The following is a 25524-nucleotide window of genomic DNA, read 5'->3' as shown; positions in this document are numbered from 1 at the left end:
ACATTTGGTCAGTCTTAAAGGGAAGATGCACTTTTGGATTTGGGAGTGGGACAGTTAATATTACTTCATTTGGGTAGATACTTAAAAAGGAATCCCTTTGACTTACAGATGTACTATGTAGTACCTTTTTTCTTTAAATTGTCTTTATGTACTTACCTGTTTCTCACCTTATAGAGAGTCCGATGACAACTAAGTCTTAAATATCATAATCAGTCTTTGATTAAGTATAAAACAGGAATTAATACATTATATACCTTTTAAATATTTTTCTTTAAGGCTTTGGACCACTTTTTATGGATTTATTTATTTTGAGATCTGTTAAAAATGGAGAGTTTTTACATTTATGTAAGATTTTAAGAAGGGAGGCCATTTGCAGTAATAATTGATTATCTTAATAATCCTGTCTTTATTATATAAGTCAAACTAGGACATGGGATATTTCAAATTTAATTTTTGGATTATTCAAATCCTGAACTTCCCTTGTTAAAATAAATTTTATATCATCCCAATTCAGATTCCAGGTAATAAGTAGTCAGGAATGTTTTATTTTTAATTTTACTCAGTAACGTGGTATGGTTTACGTAGAAATATGGTAATTTAATTCAGGTGTTGCTAATTTGTAACTTAGAATTGCCTTAGCTGTAAATAAGTTGCGATGCTGTGACTTTTGGTGGGACTAGATGGGTCATTTTTATGATTGATTCTAGGTCCTTCTTGAGCCCCTGGTATTGCCAGGAAATCCTTGGGCTTTCTTGAAAAATATATCTATAGCCTGGGAGCAATCCAAATGGCCATTATAATTTGGGACAATGTAAGAGTAGACAGGTGAATTTCACTATGTCAAGTAGAACTCATGTTCATTTATGATCTCTTGACTTTGGTTATGCCATAACAGTAATTCTAATGCTCTGAGATTCATCAGAATCACTTTAAGCATTTATTAAAACAGAGATTGCTGGGCCGGGTCCCGTGGCTCATGCCTGTAATCCCAGCACTTTGGGAAGTTGAGGATCATCTGGGGTCGGGAGTTCAAGACCAGCCTGGCTAACATGGTGAAACCTCATTTCTACTAAAAATACAAAAAAAAAAGAAATTAGTCAGGCATGGTGGCGTGTGCCTGTCATCCCAGCTATTCGGGAGGCTGAGGCAGGAGAATCGCTTGAACCCGGGAGGTGGAAGTTGCAGTGAGCCGAGATTGCTCCACTGTACTCCAGCTTGGGCAACAAGAGCGAAACTCCTTCTCAAAACAAAACAAAACACAGATTGCTGGGCCTCCCTCTGGAGTTTCTGATTTTGTAGGCCTGGAGTGGGGCCCAAGATCTGCATTTCTATTGAATAGTAAGCTCTTAAGTAATAATGATACTGTTGGTCCAAGAGTACACATTGAGAACCAGTGAGCTACAGAATGAGATCATAATTAGAATCAGCCAAGAAGTATATCACTTTTAATCTTTGTACTTTAGTTAAGGTATGGGATTCTGGTAAATTTTGATGTACTAATAAACTCTTATTTATGTTCTCCTTTCTTTTCCATACTGTAGATTGTTATGGGCAGGGGACTATATCATATTTGTCTTTGTATCCAGTGCCTGGTTCATGGGCTGTACACATTAAGCTGCTGGTAAATGTTTATTGAATGTGAATAAAAGAATGAATGGTGGGAGTGAAGGATAGGCATAAGCATATCCTTCCAGCTCCACTGTGTCTCTGATATGCACTCTAGATTATTTAATTAGGTTTGAATTTAACTAAATGAAAACATAAGGATGCCTTTAAGAACTTACCTTTAAACCGTGCCCCACATATGCATTTCTGCTCTTTTATAAAAGAGATGTAAAGAGGAATGAAATGGAAGTTTTATTTTATCACATGGTCTGAGGCTTCAGTTATTTTATTTTTAAAAATTGTTTAAAGTTTTTAATTGATACAATTTTCTATATTTATCACAGATACGTTTTAAAATATGTATACATTGTGGAATGGCTAAGTTAATTATGCATTTTTTAAATGATGAGAACACTTAAAATCTACTCTCTGAGCAATTTTTAAGAATACAGTATATGTTATTAACTATAGTCACCATTTTGTGCAATAGATCTTTTGAGATTATCCCTCATATCTAACTGAAATGTTGTATACTTTGACCAACGTTTCCCCAGTCCCTTTCTGTCTCCCAGCCGCTGGCAACTACCATTATGCTCTTTCACTTTTATGAGTTCAACTTTTTTATATTTCATATATAAGTGAGACCATATGGTGTTTCTGCTTTTTAAAATTATTTCTGATTTGGGTTTTCTCATTACCATGCAAGCTTTTCTATTTTTCACTTGGGAAAATTTATTTAACTTCTCTGTAACTGCACTTGTTCATATATAAAATGAGACGCCAATAATACTTCAGAGTGCTGAGTAGTAAGTGAGGTAATAACATGTAACCGACTTCGTTAATGGTAAGTGCTATATATATGGTAGCTATGGTGATTATGCTTGGGTATTTATCTCCAAACAACATTGTTCTGCAAGCTTTTCTTAGTTCTTTTGAAAGAAGGCTTTTCCTATTATTGAGATTAAAGTGGAACATTTTGATGCAGGCAGTGTTGTCAGTAAACCGTTTGGTATGACTTACTGAAGTTCAAGCAGAATGATGTGGAGGGCTGAGCGGAGTAGAAAAAACCCATCTCACTTTGAGTGGGAATGGTAATACATCTCATGTCTCGGTGAATACCAGAGTTGGATATTTTAGAAAGACCTCTGTTTTTGCTATGAAATCTGTAATAAAGATAACCATTGTTTTATTTTATGCACTCAAGTCAGCTTTCTTTTTAACTACTTTTCAGTTTTTTCAAAATATAACCTGGCTTTTGGGATAACATACACTTACTTGCACATCTAACAGGAAAATGTTCATGTGAGTTAATTTTTTTAAGCAATGAAATATCACATATATACCTTAAAGTACGTAACATAAATATATATAGTTTAACAGTTAAAAAGTGGGTACCGTGTTAACACTACCCAGTTCAAAAAATCAATTAATGCTAGTATACCAGAAATCTACCAAGGTCTCTGTTTGACTGTAGTTCCCATCCTCTATCCTATATGTTAACCACCATTGATTGGCCTTTTATAGTAATCCTTCCCTTACTTTTATTTACAGTTTTTACTACCAGTATGTACATCTGCAAACAATATTGATTGTTTGTCAATGTTATAAGTTTAAAAGCAAGCACTTTTGTGACTTGCTTATATATGTTTGTCATTTTTAATTGCATGTAGCTGTAGTCCATTGATTCCATCATATGAGTACACTATAATGTACTTGTTTTACTATAAGTAGACATTTGAATAATTTCCAACTGGGGCTGTTATAAAAAATACTACTGTGAACATTCTTTCTGTTGCATCCTGGTGCATAATGTGCACAGATTTCTGTAGGCATGCAGTAGTGCAATTGCTTGACCATAGGGAATGTATAATTTCAACTTTAATAATATCAAATTGATTTCCAAAATGATTGTATCAATTTATAATCAGTAACGTTTCCAGTTATGGAAAACTTTGAGAAAGTTTTTCAACATCCCATTGGTGAAAGTTCTTGTTTTGCATCCCTACCAACATTTTGTGTGGTCAGCATTTTTTATTTTTGCCAGTCTTTTTGCATCTCATATCTGATTACTAATGAGTTGGAATACGTTCAGGATTAGAGGTGTTACTTTACCTGTGGGACATATGTTGGATACCAGCACAGTGTACTCCTAGATGAGTTTCAGTTTTCCTAGTTGCAAGTTGCAGAATTCGTTTTGGCTTACTTACGGTAAAAAGGAAAAAAAAAAACAGAAAGAGAGAAGACATTGTGGGGCATATTTGTAAGACATTGGGGAGCAGTTCACAGATTCTGAAGGAAATGCTATACAGCCACGCTTTGGGAAAGGCAGGATTTCTGCAGCCTAAGGAGGCTTTACAGTGAGATGGCTACTTAAACCACCATCTCACTGTTTTAAGTTTTTAAAGACAAAACTTCAAGTTCCCAAGAGAGAAAACCTGATAGACTCCCCATGGATCCAAGGGCTCCTTTTGGCACTGGGGGAATTACAGTGAACAAGGCAGTCATCCTAGTTTATGTCTTCTACAACTTTTACCAGTATCTGGTAGTTACTTGAGGTGGCAGGGTCAAAAGAAGGGTTTAGAGAAAAAAAGATACATTTATTGAAGGCAGAAGACCCAGCCAAAGAAAAGATAGACTTTGAAGATGTCAGTGAAATTGTGAAGATGAATATGAAGTCTTTTAGGAGGCAAAAAGATATAACATCAAGACCAGTGATTTTTAACCTTTCATCAATCCCCAGCATAACAGAACACTGATTAAAGTGAGAGATAATACTATATATTTTCAGAAGGTCGTCTTTTATTGAATCTGATAAGCTTCCCTATTCACTTTCTCCTGTAGAATCATTGATTTAAATGATAGATACCAGAGGCTGAGAGGATTTGGGGAAGGGGATGAAGTGATGTGGATAAGGGGTACAAACACGTGGTTAGATAGGAGGAATAAATACGGGCTCCATAGCACAGTAGGGTGATTATAGTTAACAATAATGTATTAAATATTTCAAAATAGCTAGAAGAGAGGACTCAAAATTTTCCCCAAACATAGAAATGATCAGTACTCAAGATGACAGATACCCCTAGATACCCTGACTTGATCATTATACATTCCATGTATGTAACTAAATATCACATCTGTCCTATAAATACATACAAATACATAATAATAAAAATATAAATTTGAAGTGGAATGGCTAGTTACTTTTTAAGAGAAGATGACTGATTACCTTAGAGATTAATTAAGGAAAGAGGATATAGAGATGTATTTTGAGAAAAAGAGAGAATAAGTCGTGAGGTAATGCCAAATGTTTGTGAAGTCTAGCTAGAGGCACTGGCAGGAATGAAGGTAAGAATGGCATTAAGCAATACAAAGGCTTGAAACAACCACTGTGAAGGAAGTATTTGAAAATGAATAAATATTGAGCTTGTTAAGTAGTATTCAGCGTCCCGTATTAGATATAGAGAAAAACAAAACTGAAATTGTTCAGAAATACCTGTCACTAATTCTATTAATAGTAGTTCTCTGCCCTATAGTAGGATTAGTGGAAGTGTAAAGTGTGAGTGATCTGAATTTAGTTTTGGTATGAATACCTTAGCTAAAACTTAACAAAAAACCTAGTTGTACACTAGAAAGAGACTAAAGACAATGGAAAATAATTTTAAATTTCTTAAAGTGAGTGGAGTCAGTAGTTTGAAAGATCAATCTGGTGAATCATAGTGATTAGTAATTAGAGAATTTAAATATTTACTGAGCTTTTCACTGTTCAGGAGGTATCTTTGTTAGGGTTATGACATGAGAGACACAAAGAAATACAGGTGTTCTTCAGTTTATAATGGGCTTATGTTCTGAGGAAACCCATTGGAAAACTGAAAAATTGTTTAAATTGTACCATCATAAGTTGCCTGTGTAAGACCATTGCCCTCAAGGAACTTATAATAATAACAACTTTCATGATAATAACTAAATGTACTGAACACATTTAATCCTCACAACCGCTTTATAAAGTACTAATACTCTTTTACATGTGAAATTTTACATGTGAAACACGGAGAAGCCAGGTGACTTGCCTGAGTTCTCACAGTAAACAGGGAATCTGGGACTTAGTTCCAGATAGTCTGACTTTGACATTTAACCCCTAACAAATAGTGTATTTTATTTACATTCTGATTGGAGAGATAGAAATATATGAAGTGCCTAAAAATATTGTTTTTTGCAAGATTTCAAGACACTACAAGCAATGTATAGATTTCTTACATAACTACCACTATTTATTTATATACAGGCAGATTTATATCAGGCTGTTGTGGTAATTTAAGGCATGTCTTAAAGTGTGGATAAGATTTGAGTAGACAGAGAACATGAAGATTTCATCTGAATGCTTGACTGGGATATGAAGACAGTAAATAATTAAAGACAAGGAGCATAGATATCATGGCAATTACTGAGTTGTTTTGGCTACCTAAATAATATGTTTTAATATGTAGTGGAAAGGGTGAATGTTGTAGGATAAAAGCCTAAACAGTTATAACACAATATACAGTGGCTTAAGGACAAGATGTTTTCTTTTTTGTTTTTTTCTCATATGACAGTACAGGGAAGATAGGTGTGTCATTGTACACCATGTCCTCACCCATGAATCCAAGTCAGCTGGCGGCTCTGCTCTCTTTGGCACGTGGTTTCCATTATTGCTCCAGCTTTCATCATTTCCAGCACATGGGGAAGAGAAGAACGTGGAAGTACACTCTTGAAATGATTTGAAGCATGAATCACCTGTACTTGCTTATATTCCATTGACTGGAACTTAGTTACATGACTAAAACTAGGTTATATATACAAGGGTGGCTCTAAGATGTACTGTTGGAGTGGCGCTGGGGAGAATATTTAAAAACTTCTGTGTAATTAAAATAATTTATATCTAAAAATAGTTGACAAAATATCCCTTTAGCTAAGATTGATTGAACCTTTGTGTGATGGACTCTTAAAATGGTTGGGGTGTGGGGAGAGAGTATGACCAAAACGTAAGGATGTAATTGCTTTATTTTGCTTTTATTTTAGCTTCCTTGTGGTCATAGATGCAAAGAGATGTGTCATCCTGGTGAATGTCTCTTTAATTGCAACCAGAAGGTAAAACTTAGATGTCCTTGTAAAAGAATTAAAAAGGTAAATATTTTAAGTTATTGAAAATACTTTTCTGTATAAGTTGTTTTTGTTTGGTTTGGTTTTCTCGTTTTTGTTTTTTGGTCTGGATGTTTTGATAGTTATTTTTCTTTATTTTTTTGGCTTTTAGTTTTAAGGTTTTACTTCATAGACTTTTTATTAAAATGAGCCTACTTGTTCTGTAAATGTTTATTTTAAATATCAGCTTTGATGATTTAATTTTCTGCAATTTAATAGTAAAAGGAAAAATATTTTTTATGTTGGAACCAAGTTCAATGCCCTCCTTTGGTCAATGTGCTTTAGATTTGAGGTCTTTGAACAAGGAACACAGTGTAAGGAATAGAATGTTTCATTGCTTAAGAAATGGCCTGAGATAAACTTTGTCGATGTAATTTATGAAACTTTTTTACCATCAGTATTGTCCTTTGAAAATATTGCTTTAAATAGACCTCATATGCATAGCCTTATAAAGTAAAATAGCATTTAGTAACTTGGAAAGAACTAATTTTAAGATAAAATGATGGTAACAGAGGAATAAATGGGCAAATATGAATGATTTCAAAGCCTGATAGAAACAACTGTTCAGCGAAACTTATGAAGGGCAATATATAATAGTCTTTTTCTCAGTTCTGTTTCTTTGATCTTCCCTGTTGGCAGTGCTTACTCCTTTGAAACCAACTTTTTTGACCTCTGGTTTACCCTATCTCACTTATAGTTGTAACTCCTTTTTTCCTTCATATTCCTATTGTCATTCCCTAAAGCTAGTCTTTTTTGTCTCTTTAAATTTGCTTTTATTCGTCTATGTGACAGATACGTATTCAGGAACTTTCATAGGTCCTTTGACTTTCATTTATTTTCATAGTTGATATGTTTTCCTAGGATAGGGAACTTCCGAATTTAAATTTATTTTTATTTTATTTTTTTATTTTTTTTATTTTTTATTTTTTATTTTTATTTTTTTATTGCATTTTAGGTTTGGGGGTACATGTGATGAACATGCGAGATTGTTGCATAGGTACACACATGGCAGTGTGCTTTGCTTCCTTCCGTCCCCTCACCTGTATCTGTCATTTCTCCCCATGCTATCTCTTCCCACCTCCCCACCCCCCCGCCCCTCCCCCATTTCCCCCCAACGGATCCCAGTGTGTAGTGCTCCCCTCCCTGTGTCCATGTGTTCTCATTGTTCAACACCCGCCTATGAGCGAGAATATACGGTGTTTGATTTTCTGCTCTTGTGTCAGTTTGCTGAGAATAATGGTTTCCAGGTTCATCCATGTCCCTACAAAGGACGTGAACTCATCGTTTTTGATGGCTGCATAATATTCCATGGTATATATGTACCACATTTTCCCTATCCAGTCTATCATCGTTGGGCATTTGGGTTGGTTCCAGGTCTTTGCTATTGTAAACAGTGCTGCAATGAACATTCGTGTGCATGTGTCCTTGTAGTAGAATGATTTATAATCCTTTGGATATATACCCAGTAATGGGATTGCTGGGTCAAATGGGATTTCTATTTTTAGGTCCTTGAGGAATCGCCACACTGTCTTCCACAATGGTTGAATTAATTTACATTCCCACCAACAGTGTAAAAGTGTTCCTATTTCTCCACATCCTCTCCAGCATCTGTTGTTTCCAGATTTTTTAATGATCGCCATTCTAACTGGTGTGAGATGGTATCTCAAAGTGGTTTTGATTTGCATTTCTCTGATGACCAGTGATGATGAGCATTTTTTCATATGTTTGTTGGCCTCCCGTATGTCTTCTTTTGTAAAGTATCTGTTCATATCCTTTGCCCATTTTTGAATGGGCTTGTTTGTTTTTTTCTTGTAGATCTGCTTTAGTTCTTTGTAAATTCTGGATATCAGCCCCTTGTCAGATGGGTAGACTGCAAAAATTTTTTCCCATTCTGTTGGTTGCCGATTCACTCTACTGACTGTTTCTTTTGCCGTGCAGAAGCTGTGGAGTTTGATTAGGTCCCATTTGTCTATTTTGGCTTTTGTTGCCATTGCTTTTGGCGTTTTGGTCATGAAGTCCTTGCCTACACCTATGTCCTGAATGGTTTTGCCTAGATTTTCTTGTAAGGTTTTTATGGTATTAGGTCTGATGTTTAAGTCTTTAATCCGTCTGGAGTTAATTTTGGTGTAAGGTGTCAGGAAGGGGTCCTGTTTCTGCTTTCTGCACATGGCTAGCCAGTTTTCCCAACACCATTTATTAAACAGGGAATCCTTTCCCCATTGCTTGTTTTTGTCAGGTTTGTCGAAGATCAGATTGTTGTGGGTACGTTGTATTTCCTGTGAGGCCTCTGTTCTGTTCCATTGGTCTATATCTCTGTTTTGGTACCAGTACCATGCTGTTTTGATTACTGTAACCTTGTAGTATAGTTTGAAGTCCGGTAGTGTGATGCCTCCCGCTTTGTTCTTTTTGCTTAGAATTGACTTGGCTATGCGGGCTCTCTTTTGGTTCCATATGAAGTTTAAGGTGTTTTTTTCCAGTTCTGTAAAGAAGGTCATTGGTAGCTTGATGGGAATAGCGTTGAATCTGTAGATTACTTTGGGCAGTATGGCCATTTTCACGATGTTGATTCTTCCTAACCATGAACATGGAATGTTTCTCCATCTGTTTGTATCCTCTCTTATTTCGTTGAGCAATGGCTTGTAGTTCTCCTTGAAGAGGTCCTTTACGTTCCTTGTTAGTTGTATTCCTAGGTACTTTATTCTCTTTGTAGCAATTGTGAATGGCAGTTCGTTCTTGATTTGGCTCTCTTGAAGTCTATTACTAGTGTATAGGAATGCTTGTGATTTTTGCACGTTGATTTTGTATCCTGAGACTTTGCTGGAGTTGTTTATCAGTTTCAGGAGATTTTGGGCTGAGATGATGGGGTCTTCCAGATACACAATCATGTCATCTGCAAATAGAGACAATTTGATTTCCTCCTTTCCAATTTGGATACCCTTTATTTCTTTTTCTTGCCTGATTGCTCTGGCTAGAACTTCCAGTACTATATTGAATAGGAGTGGTGAGAGAGGGCATCCTTGTCTAGTGCCAGATTTCAAAGGGAATGCTTCCAGTTTTTGCCCATTCAGTATGATATTGGCTGTTGGTTTGTCGTAAATAGCTTTTATTGTTTTGAGATACGTTCCGTCAATACCTAGTTTATTGAGGGATTTTAGCATAAAGGGTTGTTGAATTTTGTCAAAAGCATTCTCTGCATCAATTGAGATAATCATGTGGTTTTTGTCTTTGGTTCTGTTTATGTGGTGGATTACGTTTATGGACTTGCGTATGTTGAACCAGCCTTGCATCCCCGGGATGAATCCTACTTGATCATGGTGGATGAGCTTTTTGATATGCTGTTGCAATCGGTTTGCCAGTATTTTATTGAAGATTTTTGCATCTATATTCATCATGGATATTGGCCTGAAATTTTCTTTTCTTGTTGAGTCTCTGCCGGGTTTTGGTATCAGTATGATGTTTGTCTCGTAAAATGATTTGGGAAGGATTCCCTCTTTTTGGATTGTCTGGAATAGTTTCAGAAGGAATGGTATCAGCTCCTCCTTGTATGTCTGGTAGAATTCAGCTGTGAACCCATCTGGACCTGGGCTTTTTTTGAGTGGTAGGCTCTTTATTGCTGCCTCGACTTCAGACTGTGTTATTGGTCTATTCAGGGTTTCGGCTTCTTCCAGGTTTAGGCTTGGGAGGTTGCAGGTGTCCAGGAATTTATCCATTTCTTCCAGGTTTACTAGTTTATGTGCATAGAGTTGTTTGTAATAATCTCTGATGATGGTTTGGATTTCTGTGGAATCTGTGGTGATATCCCCTTTATTGTTTTTTATTGCATCAATTTGGTTATTCTCTCTTTTCTTTTTTATTAATCTGGCTAGTGGTCTGTCTATTTTGTTGATCTTTTCAAAAAACCAGCTCCTGGATTTATTGATTTTTTGAAGAGTTTTTTGTGTGTCTATTTCCTTCAGTTCTGCTCTGATCTTAGTTATTTCCTGTCTTCTGCTAGGTTTTGAGTTTTTTTGATCTTGCTCCTCTAGCTCTTTCAATTTTGATGATAGGGTGTCAATTTTAGATCTCTCCTTTCTTCTCATGTGGGCACTCATTGCTATATATTTTCCTCTAGAGACTGCTTTAAATGTGTCCCAGAGATTCTGGTATGTTGTGTCTTCGTTCTCATTGGTTTCGAAGAACATCTTTATTTCTGCCTTCATTTCATTGTTTATCCAGTCAACATTCAAGAGCAAGTTGTTCAGTTTCCATGAAGCTGTGCGGTTCTGAGTTAGTTTCTGCATTCTGAGTTCTAACTCGATTGCACTGTGGTCTGAGAGACTGTTTGTTATGATTTCTGTTCTTTTGCATTTGCTGAGGAGTGATTTATTGCCAATTATGTGGTCAATTTTAGAGTAGGTGTGATGTGGTGCTGAGAAGAATGTATATTCTGTGGATTTGGGGTGGAGAGTTCTGTAAATGTCTATTAGGTTTGCTTGTTCCAGGTCTGTATTCAGGTCCTGGATATCCTTGTTGATTTTCTGTCTGGTTGATCTGTCTAATATTGACAATGGGGTGTTAAAGTCTCCCACTATTATTGTGTGGGAGTCTAAGTCTCTTTGTAAGTCATTAAGAACTTGCCTTATGTATCTGGGTGCTCCTGTATTGGGTGCGTATATATTTAGGATCGTTAGCTCTTCTTGTTGCAGTGATCCTTTTACCATTATGTAATGTCCTTGTCTCTTTTGATCTTTGTTGCTTTAAAGTCTATTTTATCAGAGATGAGAATTGCTACTCCTGCCTTTTTTTGCTCTCCATTTGCTTGGTAGATCTTCCTCCATCCCTTTATTTTGAGCCTTTGTGTATCCTTGCATGTAAGATGGGTTTCCTGGTTACAGCACACTGATGGGTTTTGGCTTTTTATCCAATTTGCCAGTCTGTGTCTTTTGATTGGGGCATTTAGTCCATTGACATTTAGGGATAGTATTGTTATGTGTGAATTTGATGCTGTCATTTTGATGCTACCTGGCTGTTTTGTTGGTTAGTTGATGCAGATTCTTGATTGTGTTGATGCTTTTTTACCATTTGGTGTGTTTTTGGAGTGGCTGGTACTGGTTGTTCCTTTACATGTGTAGAGCCTCTTTCAGGAGTTCTTGTAGAGTAGGTTTGGTGGTGATGAAATCTCTGAGTGCTTGCTTGTTCACAAAGGATTTTATTTTTCCTTCACTTATGAAGCTTAGTTTGGCTGGATAGGAGATTCTGGGTTGAAAGTTCTTTTCTTTGAGGATGTTGAATATTGGCCCCCAATCTCTTCTGGCTTGTAGGGTTTCTGCTGAGAGATCTGCTGTGAGTCTAATGGGCTTCCCTTTGTGGGTAACCCGACCTTTCTCTCTGGCTGCCCTTAGCATTTTCTCTTTCATTTCAACCCTGGTGAATCTGACGATTATGTGCCTTGGGGTTGCTCTTCTTGAGGAATATCTCTGTGGTGTTCTCTGTATTTCCTGGATTTGAATATTGGTCTGCCTTGCTAGGTTGGGGAAGTTTTCCTGGATAATATCCTGAAGAGTATTTTCCAGCTTGGATTCATTCTCTTTATCACATTCAGGTACACCTATCAGACGTAGATTAGGTCTTTTCACATAGTCCCACATTTCTTGAAGATTTTGTTCATTCCTTTTTGCGCTTTTTTCTCTGTTCTTGCCTTCTCTTTTTATTTCATTGAGTTGATCTTCGACCTCTGATATCCTTTCTTCTGCTTGGTCAATTCGGCTGTTGAAGCTTGTGCATGCTTCACGAAGTTCTCGTGTTGCGTTTTTCAGCTCCATCAATTCATTTATACTCCTCTCTATGCTGTCCATTCTCGTCAGCAGTTCGTCCAATCTTTTTTCAAGGTTCCTATTTTCTTTGCGATGGGTTAGAACATGTTCTTTTAGCTCATTGTAGTTTCTTACTACCCACCTTCTGAAGTCTGATTCTGTCATTTCATCACCCTCCTTCTCCATCCGGTCTGGTTCCCTTGCTGGTGAGGAGTTGTGACCCCTTTTAGGAGGAGAGGTGTTCTGGTTTCGGGAGTTTTCATCCTTTTTGCGCTGGGTTCTTCCCATTTTTGTGGGTTTATCCACCTGTTGTCTGTCTCTGTCCCAGGGAGTTGGAGCTTTATGAGTTTCCCTTGCACTACTGCCTTTTTTGATTTTTCTTTCAGGTCGGACCCGCCCAGCTAGCAGCATGCCTAGCCACTGCCTGCCCGCAGGGGCTTTGCTGAGCTGCTGTGGGCTCCGCCCAGCTGCCCTGAGCTCTTCCCTCTAGTCCTTTTTATAAGGGCGTAGTTAGAACTGTCTGGGCAGTGGTGGCCCCGCCTCTGTTATGGTGGACTCTCTCTGTTGTGGCAGGTTGCCTCGGCAACGGCGGGTTGCCTCGGCAACGGCGGGTTGCCTCCTTAGCGGTGGAGAGTCTCAGTAATGGCGGAAACCCCTCCCCCACAGAGCCGGACCGTCCTGGTTCAGCTGTGCTTGGTTTGAAGGGCTCAACCCAGAGGGTTTCCAATTACTGTTTTTGTTTTCGTTGTTGTTGGGGGTGGAGGGGTGGGACCAACCGAGCCTGATCACCTGGCTCCCTGACTCATAGTCTTTTCTTTTAAGTTGAACGACCCCGCGTTCTGGTCGCTTGTTGAAAAGGCGCCGGGATCTCCCGTGCTGTGACTCACGGAGTCGGCTCAAACTGCGGCGCCGGCTCCTGGCGGATTTTTTGCCTAGGAATCTCCTGGCCTGACTCGCTATTTCAGATGAATGGGCTATTCTGCCGTCTCAGGGCTCTGCTCGCCAGCTAAGAGGGCTCCCAGACCAGTGGCTTTTGTACGGAGAATGGCAGCAACAGGGAGTGGTCACAGCAGCCGCGCGGGCGGAATCAGCCCCGCGGGGGCCAAAACAGCCGCACCGGCTGGGACTGCGACACTGGCGACCCCTCTGCCTGGGTATCTCCTGGTCTGTGGGCAATAAGAGTTCGTCTGGAAATGCGGCGTCCACTCACCCTCTGCACTTTCACTGGAAGCTGAAGTCCTGAGCTGTTCTTAGGCGGCCATCTTCCCAGCATTCTGTATCCCGAATTTAAATTTATAGGCTTGGCCTTTTAGGGAATGGAATCTGTTACAAAGTTGTAGATATTTAAATTTACCACCTTTACATGAAAATAAATACTTGGTCAAGCCACTTTGATGTCTTTACAAGACATCTGAGATTTTCTCTGAAATCTCATGTCTTGTCCAAGTGCCCTGTGCCACCCACCTATTAGTACTTTTGACCAACTCTTTCCTGGGCTTTGGCCACAACTTCGTGACCCATTTCCTTGTCTAGTCATACCACTTCCCTGTTCTAAATTCTTCAATGGCTCTTTATCACTTGTGGAAAAAATGCATTATATAAGAAATGGGTATGTGTAGGTATATGCAGACTCAGCATACCAGGAAGGCTGTGATAAGACCTTTGCCTGCTTGTTCAGTTTTATCATCTAGCAGTCATCTTTGTGAATCTGTTACTCAAGTGCCCTAATACAGATACTGTACCCTTGCTTAGCTTAGGCTGTGGCAATGTATATATTTCTTTTTCTGTGTGAAATACAATTTTTTTCCCTTTACCTCTCTGCTTACTAGAATCCTGCTAATACTTCTTGCAAGCACTTCCTTGTTTGAGAAGTTTTCCCTTCCCTAGGCTCCCCTGGGAAGACTTAGCTGTTCCTTCCTCTTGACTTCCTTTATACTAGGTTCATAATTTAGAGCTTTGTGATTCTAGGGATATCTGTAACCTTGTTTCCTCATCTGTACAATAGAGTTTATAGAGATTTATTGGAAGGAATAGAAGAGGTAGTGCATACATAGCATTTAAAACAATACTGTGTTTAATAAATAGTAGCGGCCATTACCATTGTTATTTATTTAGCACTTAACAGATTATTATACTGTTTTTTTCTTATTGTGTTCCCTTTCCCTGTTGTAGTGTTTGGCATGTTATAGGCATTCTGTAAGTATCTTCTGAATGAGAACCAATAAAATAGTTTTCTAGGCTGATGGACTTAATGTCTGTGAACACACGATACTTATTTTTGTCTCCATTGTTTGTTCATGTTTAATTTCTTGTCTGGACTGTCTTTGGAGGAAAAGACTATGTTATCACTAAATTGAGCCAAAAATGAAGAACTAAGGAATTAAAAAACAAAAAAAGGAAACTCTTCAAGTAATAAAATTTCATGCCATAAAGTCACCAAACACACGTTACTCAGGATTTGGTAATCTCATGTCTAAATTGTGGTAGATTTGAACAAAAATCTAGAGTCTGAGGGCGTTGGTGGAATAGGAGAAACCGAAACAAATTAGGTCTACTGAGAGTAAAAGTGACACTGGCAATAAGAAATGAATGAATAAAAGATAGATAAACATACTACAAAAGTTAGTCTAAGACTAATAATACAAAGATCACTCTTCAACTCAGTAGGTCATCATTTTATTATAGCATAGTACAGAAATTGGTCATAGTTTTGATGTCAAGACATCAAAAACAGTAGGTCAGTGTTCTTTCATTAAGGAGGTAGTGAGATGCCAACATAAGCTTTAGAGCAATTTTCATCTAAACTGGAAAAAAAAAAGAAAGTTTAACAGTCAAGGGAAAAATCTGTAGCTCCCCAGAAAACTCTCTAGAGCTTTACTATCTGAGATGGTAGCCACTAGTCACAAATGGTTATTTAAATGCAAATTGTAATTAATTAGCATAAAATAATATTACAATTTTGGTTCCTCAGTTTCACTACCCACACTTCCAGTGCTCAGTAGCCATGTGTGGCTAGTGCTACTCTGTGGACTAATGCAGATTTACAACACTTCCATTCCTTACACAATGCTAAGAAGCTCTGTTGGACAGCCCATTTGTAGTGCATTTTATTCCCTGGAAACTTTATAAAAATAACAATAAACAATAAAGAAAAGTAGAGAATAAAAACAACACTGGAGCTAAGTCCAATAGTGGCATTTGATAATAATAATTATTATTGTTATTTTTTGAGACAGTCTTGCTTTGTCACCCAGGTTGGAGTGCAATGGCATGATCTTGGCTCACTGTAACCTTTACCTCTTGGGTTCAAGTGATTCTCCTGCCTTAGCCTCCTTAGTAGCTGGGATTACAGGTGCATGCCACCAAGACTGGCTAATTTTTGTATTTTTAGTAGAGATGCAGTTTCACCGTGTTGGTCAGGCTGGTCTCGAACTCCTGACCTCGTGATGCACCTGCCTCAGCCTCTCAAAGTGCTAGGATTACACGCATGAACCACTGTGCCTGCCTGGCATTTAGTAATTATTAAATAGATTTTTAAAAATTTTACGGCATTCACTTCTTTAATTAAAATAAGAGAGTAATCACTATTTGAACCAGATATTTAATGCTTGCAACCATATCATCATTAAATATTAAGTCACATTGAATAATAGTTATAACCTTAAGCTCTATTAAATAAACTTTGCTTTTTTATGGCAGATTGTTAGGACTTTGAGAGAAAGATCATTTAAAATTTGAAAACTGGATTGTTTGTAGGAATTGCAGTGCAGCAAAGTACGTGAAAATCAGGTTTCAATAGAATGCGACACAACATGCAAGGAAATGAAGCGGAAAGCATCTGAGGTAATGTCTTGTTAAATATCATTTTAAAGGCTAATGGCCTTTCCCTTCTTATTTTGTGCATTTACTTATGTGCTTATTAAAAACAACTTGAAATCACATCTTTTTGCTTTTATAATAAAATCCTAGTTTTATAGGCCTATTTTGAATGGGAGATTGGGATTTTTATTGCCTAGTGTATACCAAGGATTTTCATCTTCTATGCCCATTAGTGTATTTGCTTTGGGACATAGTTGTTTATTTCAATGTTAGTGTAAGCCCCTGAAAATTAGGTTAAAATAATACAAAAATAAGATTTTGGGATTCTGCTGCTTTGGGTTATCCCTAGTGTTACTGTTTTCCTCCATCAATCCAATCAGTGACCTCTTGATTTTGTTTCAAAGTAAGGATTCCCTTCCATGATAGTACGTTTGAGATAACTTTAACTTAGGGAAACAGCAGTATTTAATAATTAATTCTAGATTCTTAATACAGTAACTCAAGAGGAAAAAGGTAATATTAAAATTTGTATTTATAGTTTAACTGTACAATTTGTGTTTACAGTTTAACTTTAAAATTTGTGTTTAACTCTTTGTATTATGATGTAACATCTATTTTACTTGTTAAGCTGAAATGTTTGTGTAAGGTATAACATTCCATCCATCACCACCTTCAATCTATTAGATAGTGCCTTGATAAACCTTGTCTTAGTATAACATTTACATTTCTTTAAATGGTTTCAAGCTCCTAAAAGTTGATATGGGTTAATAGAACCTGAGTGGGTAGATGATAAAATTCTATATAAAATGTGATGACTAAATTGTAAATTTACTTTGAATGTGTATAAACAGATAAAAGAAGCAGAAGCCAAAGCTGCTTATGAAGAAGAAAAACGAAGACAACAGGTAATCAAACAAAACACCCAGATTTATGTATCTTAGCATCACTGTTAGATTTTTTTGCAAACACAGGGTATATTCCAAGTTCAAACTAAGGGCTAGTATATTGTGAACTGAAAATAACATAGTTCCTGGAAAACAAAAATGAGCCATCTACTGACTTCACTTTAAGTATACTAAAACTCTGAGAAGATAGGAGATCTCACATATTCCCAAATATTTTTTATATTTCCAATTTACTTTCTTGCCAATATTATCCATCATTCAGCTAGAAGAATTTTAATTCCTCCTTTGCTTGGGAAGTGAGAGAGAATCATCACCATTGTAAACCATCTTCTGGAGACAATAACGTTACTCATCTAAAAGTATTTGAGTTCTGTTTTACTGAGTTGCAGACCACTTGTAACAAATAAGAGCAGTTTACTAATCAGTACGTTTGTTTTATTAATACATTCCCATATTTCCCTATTAGATCTTTAAATGCAGGATTATTACTTGCTCTTTTTGTTACCTAGATAACAAGTACATTCCTGATACTCCCTGTTTAAGTATTTATTTTATTGATCATATACTTCAAAGAGTGGCTTGACTTTCTAATAGTGATATATAACTTTTTATTGTTATTTGTCAGTTTATATCTTGAGATGCTTTATACTTAACAAAACAGATTGTGTTGTGTACTGCCTTTATGAATGATGAGATTGAAACTTGCCTGATTTGCATGAATGAGGAAATTCAAACTTTGATGAGTTGTAGGAGGACATTAGAAACAGTTCGTGTAGCAAATAACGGTTGGCCAAGATGACCTTTGAGATTTTATGGTTCTGTAAAGTTGATTTGCCTGATATCCCCAAAATATAGGTTGGCTGGAATCCTAGGAGATTAAGTTATTAAGAATAGTGTGTTTCCTCCTTATTCTCTTTGCTACCTTTTTATTAACCATCATGGGTGAAAATCTTAGATACATTCCCTGTTTATGGACGCTTTAAGCAGAATATAATCAGTCCTCAGTATATGCAGGTTCTGCATCTGTGGATTCAACCAACTACAGATTGAATTTTTTTTTTAAAGTATAAATAACAATACAACAATAAAAAATACACACCTATTTACATACATTTACGTTGTTATTAGATAAAATGGGAAATGTAGAGTGATTTAAAGTACACAGGAAGATGTGTGTATGTTATTTGCAAATCCTCCACTATTTATATAGAGACTTGATCATCTTCAGATTTTGATATCCAAGAGGGATCCTAGAACCAGTTTCCCACAGATGCTGAGGAATGACTGTATACAGCACATAATAGATTCTTGGTGACTGTGGAGTCACCGTATAACCATCAGTTACTTTACCATATCTGTGTTCTTTAAGTTTGCCTGCTTTTAAGGTATTTTGACATTTTTCAATGTGTCAGAAACTAACCACTTGAGAATAATCTGACATTTTGGCTCATTGAAGAATGCCACTTTATATTAAACTAAGTTTATTTATTAGATCTTTTTCAAGTGTGGTTTATGACCACAGTAATGGATATGTGAACTAAAGTTTACATTTCCTTCTATTAAATAACCATTTACATAGTTGTATTTGGATATTATTAAATACATATATATTTTAGTTAGTAACTATTGTCTTAACTATGCCCTATAGCATATTATATTACATTATTATGTATAAAAGTTTAATAAGTTCTTAGCAGTAGGATAAAAATCCACATTTGATATTGAATGTAATTCAGTTATCTTCTTTTTAGTACTAGTTTAAAATTTTTACTTCTAAAATAGTCATTTTGATTTTAAAGCATGAAGCATTTTTTCCTTTGAAGAATTTTTACTGTATTAAAAATTGTATTTGGTAGAGAAGAATCAATTTCTGGCAGCTTTTTTTCTCTTTACTCACTTGAATTTCTTTCTTAAAAGCCACTAATATTTATTATATGCATTGTAAACAACTAGAATTATAGATATTTTTATTCTCACTAGGTATCACAGCACTTGCTTATAGAATCCTGGTTCTATAATAACAGGGTTGAAATATAATAGTGTCAATGAATAAAACCAGGGTCTGTATGTTAGAGCACCCTGATTTAATCAGACATTTTAATATGTAGCGTCATAGCTCTACAGTTTGAAATAATTTCTTCTATTATACCCCAGTCACCTTTCTACTTACCTAAACCCTGAATTTGTAGAATACAATCAGTAGTGGAGAATGGTGTCTTAAAAACTCAAACCAATATATTGAATATATATCATTACTATTAAAATATTACCCAAATTGATTTTTATATAAATGGAAAGTTTCAAGTCAATGTATGCATTGAATTTAATTAAAATGATGCTGTTTTTATTTAGGCTGAACTAGAAGCGTTTGAAAACAGACTGAAAGGTCGTCGGAAGAAGAACAGGAAAAGAGATGAAGTGGCGGTTGAACTATCACCATGGCAGAAACATAAATATTATCTCCTTTCCATGTGTGGAGTTGTGGTTGTAGTGTTTGCATGGTATATCACCCATGATGTGGATTAAAAAAAAATTGATCTTTTAATGTAACTCAGATTGGATTTAGATAAGTTGTTAAATTTGGAGTATTATAAAATGTATATTATAGAACATGATATATTTACATTCATCTATGTATTCTCTTTTAGCTATTGTTGCGACAGAATGTTAAACTTTATCTTAATTAGTATACTAGAAAGGACAGTATAACACTGTTTAAAGTGAAAGCATGACTGAAATTGTAAAATATTTCATAAGGCTTAGCTAGAAGCAGAGTAATGTGTTTTTGTTCGTTGGGCTTCCTTGTACTAACTTAGTTTTTTCATTTAATATTTCAAACCAACACATTTAAAAAAAAATAATTCGGATGAAACTGAGCCATATGTTCAGTAAGAGGAATATTTCTTAATGTTTTGGTTACCTATCATAGGGTACTTTTCTTGATCTTATTAACTTTATACTTTTTTAAAAAAGTGATTCTCTAACAGACCTCTTAAATTGTGACATGAAGGTATGTAACTAGATTTTAGAAATTGGTTTATTAGTGAGGAATTTTTTATCAATAAATGTCATGCGGTGTGTTCTTCAGAAAATACAGTTATTTTCAACAGATGCCAGGCTAGATTCCTCACATGTGGCTATTTCTTATGTAAGAAGCTTTTAACTGAAGTTGTCATGTTTCATAAAACTTCTATGTGTCTTTTAAAAATAAGAGTAAAAGGAAAATGAATATTTATGAAGAATATGTACTGACAACAGGGCTTATGAGCTTTATGTACTTTAATCTCATTTCTCCTTACTACAATCCTAAATAGATTTCAGCTGAAAATAATCAATTCTTATGAAAACAAATAGAGAAGTATCAGTAAGTCTAATCTGTTTGAATTATATTTCATTTCAAATAGTTTTGGTATTTAATTTATATGATTAATGTTTTCATTAAAATTTTTCATACCAAATTTGTAATCTGGAATATTTATTATTATCTAAAATATTCAGGTGCCTATAATTTTAAGTTAGGCATTAATATCAATGTATAAAATTCTGATACTTCATGTGGAAGACAGTCATTAATAGATAGCTAAAAGTATCTAAAAAGTGGTAGAAATATGTTTTAAACAGAAGTAGGAAGGAGGATTTTAAAATTTTGCTGAGATAGAGTCTTGCTGTCTTGCCCAGGCTGGAGTGCAGTCATGTGATCTCAGTTCACGGCAACCTCTACTGTCTGGGTTCAAGCTATTCTTGTGCCGCAGTCTTCCAAGTAGCTAGGATTATAGGCATGTGCCACCAAGCCCAGCTAATTTTTTTTTTCTTTTCTTTTTTTTTTTTTTTTTTTTGTATTTTTAGTAGAGATAGGGTTTCTCCATGTTGGCCAGGCTGGTCTCAAATGCTTAGCCTCAAGTGATCCATCCACCTCACCCTCCCAAAGTGCTGGCATTACAGATATGAGTCTGTGTACCTAGCTCTTAAATATTAGCTTGTGTCCAGAATTAAAGGACAGTCATTCCTTTCTTCATGGGTGTTTTGATTTTACAATTTTTAACGTTTCCTGTGATAGAATTACAGTGTTGGCATTTTAGAAGCCCTAAATTAGATATACTACACTCAAGTTACTGCTTGTGCTGACTAAAGTTGACTGTTAAGGGAATAACCAGGTGTTTACATGGGAAGTCATTACCGTCTATAATCATTATCATCTATGTCAGAATCTGGGCCTATTAAGTTAGCATGAGGCCTACTTCATATCTGTTGTTTGTTGGGCATCTGTACTTGCCAACTTTTTTTTTCTAATTTGCAGAGAAGAATTTAGGAGCAGAGGAAGGAGACTAAATGAATGATATATAAAGTTGTTTGTTGTTAAAGTCATACAACTATTCCTTATTCAGTCCACAGATATGTTTTCTATATGTCAGGAACTTTCTACGTTCTGGAGATAATGGTAATCTTTCCTCCTATATTGTTGCTTAGGCAGAGACAAACACAGGCAGGAAATAGACATAAAAAATGGACATGATTTTATGTGTGGTAAGTAGTATTTAAAAAAATAAGAGGAATGGTATAGAATGTGGTGAAACTAAAGGGTGCAAGGACCCTGGCTAATTTAGAATGGGAAAATCCTTCTGAGATGGGGACATTTGAGCCGTGACCTGAATGACCTCCACTTGAAGATCTGTGAAAAATGTATGAGAGAAAGCAGCAGAAACAAAGTCCCTAGTTTGGGAATTGCTTGGCACACCTGAGGAGCAGAAGGGCTGGTGTGGCTGGAGCCCAATGAAATTTAAATTGAGAGGGGGATATGTCTAGGCCAGTTTATGTCATGCTTGATAGACCAGGGTAAGAAATTTGAATTGTATTTGAGTTGCAATGGACAGCACTGGAAGGCTTTAAGCAGGGAAGATAGTTTTTTTTTTTTTTTTAAAGACCGCTGGCTATGATAATGGAGAAAAGACTGTAATGGTGCAGGGATTAGTTAAGTTTTATCTGAATACTTAATACTAATTTGTTATGAGGGAAATAAAGTAATGCATATTGTCCTTTTAGCTTCAATCTGAGCCAATTAGAGAAGGAATGGGAAAAGTTACCAGATAGGTACTAAGAATGGCCTAAGATGTGAATGTGATGGTCTTGTTTTCCTACTTACTTGTGGCATTAACAAAGTGTATTAGCTTCCTATTTGAAATTTGTGGAATATGTATATTGAAATCTGTAGAGATTTTTTTTTGTTTAAACACTTTTAGAGTTTGACAAACAATGTTTGTATTTCAGTTAATTTCACTATTCACATTAAAGTAAATGAAAACAATCTCAGATAAGTATATTGCTGCTAAAATTGTCAAAGGAACATTACTGAGGCAAAGCAGTGAAAACATTTGCCTTCCATAAAGAAGTTACGATGATTGAACTTCATGGCTGTGAAGGTTAAATTTTTTAAGTACAGATGAATCTCTGTGCTACTGTTTAGAGAGAGATGACATATAAGAATTTTTGGCTCTTCATGTTATTTTAAATGCCCATGAGTAATACCAGAAACAGACTTTATTTGGAAATATGTATACTATTTAAGACAAAATTTGAAGAGATTTAAAGTATTCCATTTATCTTCGAGAAATATTTTTTTTTCGTTGTCCAGATACCTGGCACAGTGAACTCAATAGAAGACTCTGTCCTTACTATGCATATGGTCTGTGTTGGGGGTTTTTCCACATAAGCAAATAAGTGAAGATTAAGCCAGGCTAAGGGAGCAGTAGGAAAGAAGGGCCACCCATGTGGGAGATCTAGCTCACTGCTAAGGATGAATTTTGGGGGTGCTTGGGCCTCATCCATCCTTTTATAATCAAGATTGTTAAGATAATGGGATATACTGTATACTGATCTCCAGAAGAACAAAGGATTGGATTAGTGGGTGTTAAAACAAGAATACTAAAGGTACAGCAGGAGTTAAAAGTGCTGTGACCAGGTATAGGGAAGAAAAGGGAAGGCTGTGAAAAGAACCTCTGAGGACCCAGGTGACTCCTGCTGTTCATGTCTGCCTGTCCTTAGGCATTGGGAACTGAAGCAGATGTCTAAGCTGTAGAGCTAGAGTTGACAGGAGATAGCTCTGTCTCATTTTGGGTCTGTGGAAGTTGCCTTCTTTGTTGAGTGGCAGTATAAGACCCAAAGCTTATGAGGTTGAAGAGCTTCACAGGGTGAGGAAGAAGAAAAGTACTGGCTACTGCCTCCTAGAAGAGATGTGAGAATTTGGGAGTGTGGGAGGAATTGAGAGACCCTGTGATCTCCAGCAACTTAAGAGACAAGCAAGACCGGGTATCCACCTGGGAAGCCATTTTCAGATATTTTAAAGTCTTGGCATACTGAGCAAGTTCAGGTCTATTTCTGACTGAGCTGCTGTTGTTGCTAAGTTTCCAATTAGTATTTTACGTCATGCTATGAAGGATTATATGCAGTTTGAAACTCCACAGTCCAGATTCATTTGAGTTAACATCCCTGTATTCCATATATGTTTGTAGACACTTAATATATCACTGAGTATTTCCAAAGCCCCTCTAGTCACTTTGATTTGGTCATCCTCCATCTTCTCACAATACTTTTTCCTCATAGCACTAAATAGTACCTGTCCTTATATTAAGTGCCTATTTATTACATATCTCTTTCCCTGGAATGTAAACTCCATGAGGGCAGGAATGCAGTTTAATTTATTACTTTAAACCTAGAGTAGAGAACCAGGCCTGGCCACATAGATGCTAGTATTTGTTTCCTAGGGCTGCTGTAACAAATACAATACACAAGTGGCTTAAAACAATGAAAATGGATTCTCTCACAGTTTAGGTGGCCAAAAGTCCCAAACCAAGGTGGCAGCAGGGTTGGTTCTTTCTGGAGGCTCTGTGGGTGGCCCATCTTTCCTAGTACTCCCTTAGCCTGGCTTAATCTTCACTTATTTGCTTATGTGGAAGAACCCCCAACACAGACCATATGCGTTGTGAGGACAGAGTTTTCTATTGAGTTCACTATGCCAGGTATCTAGACAAAGAAAATGCCTCACTTGGTGTCTGGCAGTGGGTGGCAATCCTCGGTGTTTCCTGGCTCATAGCGCATCATTTCAGCATCTCCATCTTCACATGGCCTTCTCCTCGGTGTCTCTGTGTGTCCTTTTCTGTCTCCTAGAAGGATCATCTCTTTGGATTTAGGGCTACCCTATTCCAGTATGATTTCACTGTAACAAATTATATCTGCAAAGACTTTATTTCCACGGAAGGGAGGTGACATCCTGAGGTTCTGGGTGGACATTAGTTTGGCGAGGAGTGGTGGGGTGAAACTAACCTACTACAGTGCTCAGTAAATATACTGAGTGAAAATTCAGAGTGTATTTACAAAAGAAGACATACAGGAGGCCAACAAACATATGAAAAAAATGCTCAAAACCACATTGAGATACAATTTCATACCAGTTAGAATGGCGATCATTAAAAAATCTGGAGACAACAGATGCTGGAGAGAATGTGGAGAAATAGGAACACTTTTACACTGTTGGTGGGAGTGTAAATTAATTCAACCATTGTGGAAGACAGTGTGGCGATTCCTCAACGACCTAAAAATAGAAATCCCATTTGACCCAGCAATCCCATTACTGGGTATATATCCAAAGGATTATAAATCATTCTACTATAAGGACACATGCACATGAATGTTCATTGCAGCACTGTTTACAATAGCAAAGACCTGGAACCAACCCAAATGCCCATCAATGATAGACTGGATAGGGAAATGTGGTACATATACACCATGGAATATTACGCAGCCATCTAAAACGATGAGTTCGTGTCATTTGTAGGGACATGGATGAACCTAGAAACCATCATTCTCAGCAAACTGACACAAGAGCAGAAAATCAAACACTGCATGTTCTCACTCATGGGTGTTGAACAATGAGAACACATGGACACAGGGAGGGGAGCACTACACACTGGGGTCCGTAGGGGGGAAATGGGGAAGGGACGGGGGGTGGGGAGGTGGGAAGAGATAGCATGGGGAGAAATGGCAGATACAGGTGAGGGGAAGGAAGGCAGCAAAGCACACTGCCATGTGTGTACCTATGCAACAATATTGCATGTTCTTCACATGTACCCCAAAACCTAAAGTGCAATAAAAAAATAAAATAAAATTCAGAGTGTAATTCTAAGCTGTAAACTTCTTGGACATTTTCATCACAATCTTCTGTTAATAATTGCTAC

General features: G+C 36.6%; 1 protein-coding gene across 5 annotated transcripts in view; it reads left to right on the top strand.

Annotated features, from left to right (window-relative positions):
* Positions 1-24799, top strand: part of NFXL1 (nuclear transcription factor, X-box binding like 1) — a 76569-nt gene extending 51770 nt beyond the window's left edge. For 2 of the 5 annotated variants that reach the window (XM_003933646.4, XM_003933645.4), the window contains exons 20-23: positions 6661-6765; positions 16329-16415; positions 17243-17296; positions 19649-24799. In XM_003933646.4, coding sequence (XP_003933695.3) covers positions 6661-6765; positions 16329-16415; positions 17243-17296; positions 19649-19822 — 420 coding nt within the window. In that variant the 3' untranslated portion in view covers positions 19823-24799. Of the gene's footprint in view, positions 1-6660; positions 6766-16271; positions 16416-17242; positions 17297-19648 lie in introns of those variants that run through there. The other 3 variants (XM_074396093.1, XM_074396091.1, XM_074396092.1) reach the window with 2 other exon arrangements.
* The last annotated feature ends 725 nt before the right edge of the window (positions 24800-25524 follow it).

Source organism: Saimiri boliviensis, chromosome 3 (genome assembly GCF_048565385.1).
Source record: "Saimiri boliviensis isolate mSaiBol1 chromosome 3, mSaiBol1.pri, whole genome shotgun sequence".
In the NCBI taxonomy this organism is placed as follows: domain Eukaryota; kingdom Metazoa; phylum Chordata; class Mammalia; order Primates; family Cebidae; genus Saimiri; species Saimiri boliviensis.
The sequence above is the reverse complement of the archived record's forward strand: the minus strand, read 5'-3'. Positions and strand labels throughout refer to the sequence as shown.